Source organism: Centroberyx affinis, unplaced genomic scaffold (genome assembly GCF_046629955.1).
Source record: "Centroberyx affinis isolate AG114_WGS23_722 - 3 ecotype Tasmania unplaced genomic scaffold, CSIRO-AGI_Caff_v1 ptg008692l_1, whole genome shotgun sequence".
NCBI lineage: Eukaryota > Metazoa > Chordata > Actinopteri > Beryciformes > Berycidae > Centroberyx > Centroberyx affinis.
Genome location: NW_027284284.1, coordinates 3,794 through 15,000, shown reverse-complemented (window position 1 = coordinate 15,000; position 11,207 = coordinate 3,794). Strand labels below are relative to the sequence as shown.

General features: G+C 43.0%; 1 protein-coding gene across 1 annotated transcript in view; it reads right to left on the bottom strand.

Moving 5' to 3' along the window:
• The window catches only part of LOC139640224 (ectonucleoside triphosphate diphosphohydrolase 6-like), a gene marked incomplete at its 3' end in the record, with an annotated part of 13,991 nt that extends 3,522 nt beyond the window's left edge, over positions 1-10,469 (bottom strand). Inside the window, exons 1-5 of the mRNA XM_071514403.1 lie at positions 10,345-10,469; positions 8,611-8,954; positions 6,593-6,669; positions 5,137-5,280; positions 2,164-2,239 (exon numbers count right to left, since the gene is read on the bottom strand). Coding sequence (XP_071370504.1) covers positions 2,164-2,239; positions 5,137-5,280; positions 6,593-6,669; positions 8,611-8,929 — 616 coding nt within the window. The remainder of the gene's footprint in view (positions 1-2,163; positions 2,240-5,136; positions 5,281-6,592; positions 6,670-8,610; positions 8,955-10,344) is intronic.
• Between the last annotated feature and the right edge of the window lie 738 nt (positions 10,470-11,207).

The window sequence follows — 11,207 nt, the reverse complement described above, 5'->3', positions numbered from 1 at the left end:
AGGATCACTCTGCGGTTCCCCTATGATTGTAAAAGGCCTTGAGGAACCTTCAGGGGTTTTTATATTGGAACCATAGGGGTTCCTCCAGGATCCCTCTGCGGTTCCCCTATGATTGTAAAACACCTTCAAGTAACTTTCATGGGGTTTTATATTGGAACTACAGGGGTTCCTCAAGGATCCTTCTTTAGTTCCCATATGATTGTAAAAGACCTTTGAGGAACCTTCAGTGGGTTTTATATTGGAACCATTGGGGTTCCTCAAGGATCCCTCTGCGGTTCCCCCATGACTGTAAAAGGCCTTTAAAGGAACCTTCAGGGGGTTTTATATTGGAACCATAGGAGTTCCTCAAGGATCCTTCTTTGGTTCCCATATGATTGTAAAAGACCTTCAAGGAACCTTCAGGGGATTATATACTGGAACTATAGGGGTTCCTCAAGGATCCCTCTGCGGTTCCCCTATGATTGCGATAGAAACCCCCCTGAAGGTTCCTTGAAGGCCTTTTTACTTTTTAGAGAGCAGACTGGACCCAAGCAGGTGGAAGGGAACGTCACATGTGGGTTCCTTACAGTCTTCCATTACAGCACCGTTCGGCCATCTTGGAAGACAAACAACAGGTGACTGTTGTCAGTGATTTGAGGCAAAGTGTCACATTAGTATCCTAGAGGGATCCTGGGCTATGTTTCAGCATGTGTTTTATTCTGTCTACTGATGTTATTTTTGCTATTTTTCATTTTCAGAAGCACTTTGTAACTCTGTTTTTGATAAGTGCTAAACAAATAAACTTTATTATTATTATGACTGGTAAATGTATGTGCTCTACCTGCTAGTTTGACAGGTAACCAACCATCACTCAGAGTGGCTGCTAAAATATTGAAGTTACTGTAGCAGCCAGTTTGGCAGGTACCCAACCTTTGTCTTTTCTATGTGAAATCAATTTGGCCGGTAAACAGTGAAAGTGGCCGGTAAGCCTCGGACTCCACCGGCCACATGAAGAAGTCAGTCTCCTGTCCCATCTAATTTTAATCCTCCATATTGTTTAATCCTCCATATTGGCAGTTTGCGTTGGGGAAATCAGAGTGGGACCGAACCGTCTGACCTCTCAGGCTTATCTGGACTGAAAAACAAGGAGGAGAAATCCTCCGTCTTCAAACAGGATCTGCTCACTGTTCACTTCATCTGACTTGTTGATCTGCCAATCTCTTCAGAGATAAACAATAACAAGCTTATGTAGAAGAGCTGAATCGAAAAAAAATGAGCGAAATCGCAATATGAACTTCTGCAACTTCCAAATCTCAGAGTTTGCAGTTAATTTCTTCAGAGAGAGTTTGGTCCAAACTGGATTTGTGAACAAGGAGTTTTAGAATCCAAACCTTCATCAGACTCAAACTCAGTAAATCTGTTCACTCACATCTAGTTTTTTAACCCTGTCACTTTTCTTTAAAGTATTTTGAAGTTCTAAAACTTTATGACAAGAAAAACTTGTGATGAAATGAATCGCAGTTTAAATCGCAATTGCAATATTCTGTCAAATAGTCACAATTTGATTTTTTGTCAGTATCTTTCAGCTGTAGTGAGCGTGACCCAGATGAGGTTATAAGAGATGAGGATCATGTTAGACAGCTGCAGCCCCAAACCTTATGAAAGGTTATGAACCCTCAGTAAAACTTTACAGTGAAAATAATGACTTTTGTGTACAACTTCCTTGTGAATGCAGAAACTCATTAGCATAAATACAAGTTTGGGTAACACTTTACAATAAGGGTCACTAAGTTAAGGGTTAGTTAATGCTTAATAAGCATTAACTAACCTTAATTAGCAGTTAACTAATGTGTAATTTACTAATGGTGTTCATGTTAACTAAGGTATTCATTTATACATTATTTAATAGTTTATAAAGATGACTATTAAATAATGTATAAATTAATACCTTAGTTAACATGAACACCATTAGTAAATGATTACCAGACACATCAGTTAACTGCTAATTAAGTGTTAATGCTTATTAAGCATTAACTAACCCTTAACTTAGTGACCCTTATTGTAAAGTGTTACCCAACTCTGTAAAACATCTGAGGTCAGAGCTGTATTTGCACTTTTATGTTTACAGTTAGTAAACAACTTTTTGTCCTCCACCGTTCAGTGAAAGCCGGAGTGGGACTTTACCTTCGTCAGCTCCGTCCATGATGGAGACGCTGTCCTCTCTGGACTGGAAGGGAGACTCCAGGAACACGGACCGCACCTGGACACACGGGACACACGGGACACACGAGACACACGGGACACACGGGACACACGGGACACAGGGGACACACGAGACACACGGGACACACGGGACACAGGGGACACAGGGGACACACGGGACACACGAGACACACGGGACACACGGGACACACGGGACACACGGGACACACGGGACACACGAGACACACGGGACACACGGGACACACGAGACACACGGGACACACGGGACACACGGGACACACGGGACACACGAGACACAGGGGACACACGGGACACACGGGACACACGGGACACACGGGACACAGGGGACACACGGGACACACGGGACACACGGGACACACGGGACACACGGGACACACGGGACACACGGGACACACGGGACACACGGGACACACGTCCACTCAGTGACAGTTTGGGATTGATTGACTGATTGATTTATTGTCCGATTAACTAATTTACCTATTTACCTACCTATCTTCACTGTCCCTCTGTACTACATGTATCTTCCTGTTTTTACCTCTGGATGACTGGCACATTTAGCGTTACACTTTCACCAGACTGGCAAAAACAATTTGTTTTTCTGTGAATCAATAAACTTAATTAAAGCCGCATCTCGTTCCAAACCACACAGACGTTTCAGTGATGAGCTGCAGACTGACAACACATCAGAACTGACAGAGCTTCAAGTCACAAGGAAACAACAGTTTGATGGTGATTTGCTTCTGTATTTCAACGCGTTTCTGGATGGAACAACATGTTGAGGGAACAGATCAAAGAGTTCAAAAGTTCAGAAATGATTTGTGCATAATGCCCTGATGAAGACTGTATAGTTGAAATGCGTTGGCGTAGCCCATACAATAAAGGCTTTTTAACTTTTTCAGCAAAGAAGTGTGTCTTGGAAATTTTTGGGAGGCTCAGCCATCCCAGCCACAGACGAGCTGTATTCCCTTCTCTGTCTATTGCTTTGTGCTTAATGTTGAGCTTCACAGATTCCAGATTCTTCAAAATGAATAAATTAAGCAGCTGGGCCTCGACCGGCTGACAGTCTGACTCTCTGAAAACTGTAAAGTTGCAGCTTGATGCCATGATCCCATCCTCATATTGTATTAATATAAATGAATACAATTAAAGTAATTTGGCTATAAAAACTAAAATATGACACAAGTCTGTCTAAAACACTAGAAACAAAAATCCACTGGACTTGAAATGAAGAGTTGAAGATTTTTCATTTTAAGTTTTTACATGACAACTTCACGACTTTCTGGCTTTGCCCTCACGTATTATGTTTATGTTTTTGGCTCTTTTATGTTTTATGTTGCTTTTACTCTGTTTGCCTTTTATTGTTCCATCTTATTGTTGTTATTTAACTTTTTCTCTTTTAGTAGTTATTATTGTCTTTGGACTTTGATTTATTTTGACTGTAAAGCACTTTGTAACTGTGTTTCGAAAAGTGCTATACAAAAAAAAAGCTTATTATTATTATTATTATTATTAATTGAACTGTCCTGCACCAAAGGAATAACATTATAGGAATTGATAACTTGAGCTGTGTTCCCCTTTAACACACGTGATGCATCACATATCTTTCTATTTGTATTATTATATTTTAACAAGGGGAACTCCCCCCCCCCCCCCCTTTAATCGGCCCTGTGGTTTGCCAAATCAGGAGGAGTCTGATAATAAGAGCAAAGCTACAGATTAAATCACATTTTGGCTGACTGGCCTAGTCCTGTTATTACTGATTACTTAAAAGCTTTAATAGACTTTTTCTTTTTTCCCCCTAAAATCATCAGGAGGAGCAGTGGGATGGAGAGGCATTAGCTTCCCGCGAGGATATTAGCTAAAGCAATTCAATTGCATAATGCAGCGGGGCTCAGTCTAATCCAGAGGTGCTGCTCCCGCTGCCTGCTGATCCAGGACCAGCAGCTGAGATGAACTTACAGCAGCGGTTCATTATGCAAGTGACCTGTTGTTCATGCGGTCTGATCACCTGCTCTGGATCCGGCTTTCAGGGTCAATATTTGATCAAACCACGGCAGCGGCCCTTCCCAGGTGTTTGGGTGCGGCTCAGTGAGACGCTCACACTGCAGGGTCAAAGGTCAATGTCATCGTCCTGGTTTCAGTGGAGAGTTTTAGTGTCTTTTCCACGCTGACAAGAAGAAAATCCTGGGAGAAACACTGAATACTTGGAAGTTTGGGGATTTTTTTTGGCATGAAAACGGTCAAATTTAAAGATTTGAAGAATTGAATATTGGCACCTCAGGCACCATATGAGCCTGCAGGACTGTGTGCCTGTTAGAGTCCAGAGCTGCAACTAATGATTATTTTCATTAGCAGTTTTTCACTTAAAGCTATTTTAGCAGCATCTGTGTTTTATCCTCAGTAGTTTTTTAACCAGGTGCATTACATGATATTGTATACATGTAACTTGTTTTAAAATGATAAAATAAATCAAATCAAATCAAAAATCGATTAATCTATCAATTATTTAGTCTATAAAACATGTAACATAAATGAAACATGTAAAATAAATCAACCAAGATATCATTTTTGGAGTGGATTTCCCTTTTTTTGATTCTTGAATTGCCTTTTTGAAATGGACGCACCACAGAAACATTATTCTATGTACATGTTCTTACCTAACATATAGACTGCCTCAGTTATTGTCTATAAATTGTCTAAAATAACAACAAATCCCCATCACTGTTCAGTCCAAAGTGATTCTTTAGGTTTTTTCAGTCTGACCAGCAGCCAAAAAACACAAAGTATGAATTATTATTAAGTATTAATTAGTATTTATGAAGCTGCGACCAGAACACGTTTGGTATTTTCACTTGATACTAAAACGATTATCAATATTCTAGAGGATGGACTGATGGATGGACTGAGTCTCACCCGGTCCAGCAGGTGGGCCGCCTTCTCGCCCGGGAGCAGGCGGAGTCCGGCGGTCGCCTTCAGGACCAGGGGGGTGTGGCTCCAGAGGGGGGGGGGCACGCCGGCCTGGGCCACCGCCAGCAGCTCCACGATCCCTGCAGTACACTGAGACACAAAGTACACTGAGACACAAAGTACTGCAGTACACTGAGACACAAAGTACTGCAGTACACTGAGACACAGAGTACACTGAGACACAAAGTACACTGAGACACAGAGTACTGCAGTACACTGAGACACAAAGTACTGCAGTACACTGAGACACAAAGTACACTGAGACACAAAGTACACTGAGACACAGAGTACTGCAGTACACTGAGACACAAAGTACTGCAGTACACTGAGACACAAAGTACTGCAGTACACTGAGACACAAAGTACTGCAGTACACTGAGACACAAAGTACACTGAGACACAAAGTACTGCAGTACACTGAGACACAAAGTACTGCAGTACACTGAGACACAAAGTACACTGAGACACAAAGTACTGCAGTACACTGAGACACAAAGTACACTGAGACACAAAGTACACTGAGACACAGAGTACTGCAGTACACTGAGACACAAAGTACTGCAGTACACTGAGACACAAAGTACTGCAGTACACTGAGACACAAAGTACACTGAGACACAAAGTACTGCAGTACACTGAGACACAAAGTACTGCAGTACACTGAGACACAAAGTACACTGAGACACAAAGTACTGCAGTACACTGAGACACAAAGTACTGCAGTACACTGAGACACAAAGTACACTGAGACACAAAGTACTGCAGTACACTGAGACACAAAGTACACTGAGACACAAAGTACACTGAGACACAAAGTACTGCAGTACACTGAGACACAAAGTACACTGAGACACAAAGTACTGCAGTACACTGAGGCACAAAGTACTGCAGTACACTGAGACACAAAGTACACTGAGACACAAAGTACTGCAGTACACTGAGACACAAAGTACTGCAGTACACTGAGACACAAAGTACTGCAGTACACTGAGACACAAAGTACTGCAGTAGCCTACACTGAGACACAAAGTACACTGAGACACAAAGTACCGCAGTAGCCTACACTGAGACACAAAGTACACTGAGACACAAAGTACTGCAGTACACTGAGACACAAAGTACTGCAGTACACTGAGACACAAAGTACACTGAGACACAAAGTACTGCAGTACACTGAGACACAAAGTACTGCAGTACACTGACAGACACGCCAGAGACTGAAAATAACAAAGTCTGATAACCTGCTCTGTCTGAGGTGGTTAGTACTACCAGTAATACTACCATTACTACAACTACTACTACTGCTACTAATACTACTACAATTACAATTACAACCACTGCTACCATTGCTACTACTAATCATACTAATAATAACAGAAGTACTATCAGAGTGCAGCTGTACCTTATCTGGATCATCAGCGTAGGCGGACAGACCGGGTTTTATGGCTTTGAACGTTTCATGGGCCAATTTAGGAGCTTCTGCAGGAAAAATGACAACAACACAAATAATAACTGTTCAACTTCACAATCATCAACATACAACTCCAGGTATGAAGATTATAAACTACTGAACTGGGGATTTTTCTGCCTGTCAAACACAAAGTTAGGCAATGAAGCAGCAATGTTTTACAATCTCATTTTATCAAATTTCACTTGATCTTTGTGCCCGAGTAACCTTCCACCTCCACCTACATCTGAGCTGTCGTTAAGCTCTTAACGACAATCCACATCTGTATAACTAACAGGTGCCGCCGGGCGGCCATTAGTCTGCGCGGCGTGGTTAGCCCGCGGCTAACAAAGAGCCAAAACTGCACTCAGCCTGTGTGATTTAGCTTAGCGGTGGAATGCGATAACTAAGCCATTTGGCAAAGCTTGGCAGGAAACTTCCCCGGCGGTGTAAGCCTAATAAAAACCATAAAACGCACTAATGAGTTTGTGTGCATTTTGACTCTGGCAGCATCAAAGCACAGCGCAGGAATTAAGCCTGAAAGCCTCTCTTGTTTCACAGGGACTCAAATCTGGTAATTAATATTTTGCGCTAACATGCGTGGTTTTAAATACACTAAAAGCAATGCAATGAGGCATTAGCTCGACTTTTTACAAAAAAAATAATTTAATCTATATGCATCCATATGAATCCAGTTAGCCCGGGCTACAGAGGCATCCATTCTGAGACGAAACACGAGGATTAAAATGTTCTCATTAAACACATCGCAGTTCCAAAATCTGGTTCAGGCCGCGCTGAATTAGAACTGAATCTCCAAATCTCATCTGGATCCATCCAGCAGTGAAGCTCCACCGCTGACGAGGACATGGGACTTTAAAATAACAGGAGAATTTTAAAAAGTAGACGCAACCTTAATTGACGATGTACTAATTTTCCATATGTGACTCTTTACATGATTCGTTTGGTAACTGAACCTGTGACACAGCGGGATCATAAATATCTACATGCTGAGCTGAGATTCGTCAAGTTTTGGTTTTCATGTCATTCAATTTCATTTCATTCTTATTTTATTTTGTCCTATGCATTACATTTACATTTTTGCTTGTAACATGCACTTGTGTGTTCAGTGTAAAGCAAAAGATCAATAAACATATCTATCTAACATATCAGTTGGCACTCTGAAGTTTGTTCAGTTCTTTCTTAGACGCTGGTGACCATATAACTGGACAATATTCAAGATGTGACAAAATAAGTGACTGTTCAACCTGATTAAGAATGGATGGTGTTATATATGTGACACGTTTGGCGATACCTTTGCCCCAGGACTAATTATTTAAAATCCACAGTGTGCTGTAGATATTTACCTGGAACAAGCTGCAGTATCCACCAGGCTGGCAAAGAATAATTACACTTTCAAAAAGGCTCAAAAGTGAACTGATGAAACTGACCATGTAAACTGCTTTAATTGAATTGTTATTATTTGTTTCATGTTTATATATATTTTTTTTTCACTGGATTTAGTTTAAATTAATTTGTTTCCTTATACTATTATTATTGTTGTCTTAAGTATTCTCTTATCTTATTATAGATTATTTGTATTGTATTGCTTTTTGTGAGGACCCCAGAAGACTAGCTGTCATTAATCTGCCAGGTAATGGGGATCCTAATAAAACAATAAAACAAAACAATCTATATATAAAAAAAAAGAAAAGAAAAGTATAGTCGTAATTTTTAGGATTAATGTTTTTCCTCATGATAAAGCAGCCGAACAGCAACGTTTTTAAGTCCTGCTTTCTGCACTGGAACCGGAACTGGAACCGGAACTGGAACCAGAACTGGAAACTGAACTGGAACCTGAACTGGAACCAGAACTGGAACCAGAACTGGAAAGGGAACCAGAACTGGAAAGGGAACCAGAACTGGGAGCGATGTGGAGTCAAAACTAGCTTCAGTAGAGGAAGCTGTGTCTGTACCGTTGGGCTCCAGCTGGAACTTGAACACATGGATCCTGGTCCCGGTGCTCCCGGCGTCGAACATGACGCCATACCGGAAGCTCCCGCTCTCCGCCGGGCCGGGGCCGGGCGCGGGGCCGGGGGCGGGGCCGGGGCCGGGGCCGGGGCCGGGGCCGGGGCCGGGAGCGGGCCGGTCCGTCCGGGCCCGGTAGTGGGGGGGCAGCCTGTACGCTTCGGGTTTCCGGTCAGCAAAGTGCCGCTTCACACACATCAGGTAGGTGAGCAGGAAACACACCAGGAGCAACACACTGACCAGCTTCAGCTTCGGCTTCTTCATCATCACTCATGCTGCAGAAACTCACAGGCTGAGGGGAGACGACAGACAGGCAACAGACAGGCAACAGACAGGCAACAGACAGGCAACAGACAGGTAACAGACAGGTAACAGACAGGCAACAGACAGGCAACAGACAGGTAACAGACAGGCAACAGACAGGTAACAGACAGGCAACAGACAGGCAACAGACAGGTAACAGACAGGCAACAGACAGGTAACAGACAGGTAACAGACAGGCAACAGACAGGCAACAGACAGGCAACAGACAGGCAACAGACAGGTAACAGACAGGCAACAGACAGGCAACAGACAGGTAACAGACAGGCAACAGACGGGTAACAGACGGGCAACAGACGGGCAACAGACGGGTAACAGACGGGCAACAGACGGGCAACAGACGGGCAACAGACGGGTAACAGACGGGTAACCGACGGGCAACAGACGGGCAACAGACGGGCAACAGACGGGCAACATACAGGCAACAGACAGGCAACAGACAGGCAACAGACAGGTAACAGACAGGTAACAGACAGGTAACAGACAGGCAACAGACAGGCAACATACAGGCAACAGACAGGCAACAGACAGGTAACAGACAGGTAACAGACAGGCAACAGACAGGCAACAGACAGGTAACAGACAGGTAACAGACAGGTAACATACAGGCAACAGACAGGTAACAGACAGGTAACAGACAGGTAACATACAGGCAACAGACAGATAACAGACAGATACAGACAGATACAGACAGGTAACAGACAGGTAACAGACAGGCAACATACAGGCAACAGACAGGCAACAGACAGGTAACAGACAGGTAACATACAGGCAACAGACAGGCAACAGACAGGTAACAGACAGGTAACATACAGGCAACAGACAGGTAACAGACAGGTAACAGACAGGTAACATACAGGCAACAGACAGATAACAGACAGATACAGACAGATACAGACAGGTAACAGACAGACAGACAGTCATCACAGGATCAGGTACAGAACACGCCTGTAACTTCTCTTCAGTTATTTCCAGTGGTTTGGTTGCAACTAATATTACTACTAATACTACTATTAATACTACTACTAATACTAATACTACTACTACTGCTACAACTGCTGCTGCTACTACTAGTTCTACTACAACAACTACTGCTGTTACTACTACTACTAACTTACTCCAACAACAGCAACTCCTACAGTTGGTGCCACAGGGCATTTCATGTTTTCACATATTTTATTTCACATGCTCCACACTGTGCAGCAGGTTCAGCTGGGACGGACCGGTACTGACTTCCAGAAGCTAACAGCTAAGCTAACAGCAGTGTAATGTAGGCAGCTAGTTAGCAGGCAGGGAAATTAGCTTCAGGCTAACACTGCGCTTTGAGTGAGAACAGACAGAAAAGAGTCCGCTGTACCTACCGAGCAGAGGCCGTCAACACCGAGCTGCTGGGTTCACTTTCTGTCCCATTCTCCTCTCCTCCTCTCTTCCTCTCTTCCTCTCCTCCTCTCTTCCTCTCCTCCTTCCTTCCCTTCGCTCCTGTCGGCTAACGTTCTGCTGGACCTGCCAATCATAAACAAAAAGTCGCCGTCTGTTTACGTCAGAGTGTGCTGCGATGACGTGGACGAAAACACGAGTTCACTTTTTCCTTTTCCCTCTGGAATCTGACCTGGGATCAGATTTTCATGTCTGCAGATTTTTTCTTATGTTCAACACACAGCAGATAAACCAATGAAGACAGCAGTGTTCACTTTCTGTTTTCACTTTTATTTGTATTATTTTTTTCCTCCTGAGCAGGCCTACTTTCCATATAAAACAAAGATATATTGATTTTTTTTTAATACTTTTTATCATCCTTGTCATAAAGTAACAGAATATCTCTCTTTTCAACAGAGGTTTTAAACTCACAATCTAACCAAAATAACCTATATAGGCTTTCAAAAAACAAATGACATACAGTTTCAATCTCAGTTATACAAAACACACATTCACATCAGTATCAGCTGGTTTACTGAATACATCAATTAACAATTTTAAAGGAAACTTCTCTTATTTTATTTTGTTGGTGACATCATGGCTCTGTCTCATTGGAAAGGTCGCTTCCTTCTTCCTTGCTCCCTACCTAGGAAGCTTCCTAACAGCAGCATAACGAGTCAGCGTCAGGCCCCAATGCATGCTGGTCAAAGGCCCTGCTATCACAACACAGCATCATGTTCCTCCTGCTGTTCAGTCTGCAGCCGGCCTTCCTCCTGCCTTCCTCCTCCTCTCCTCCTGCCTTCCTCCT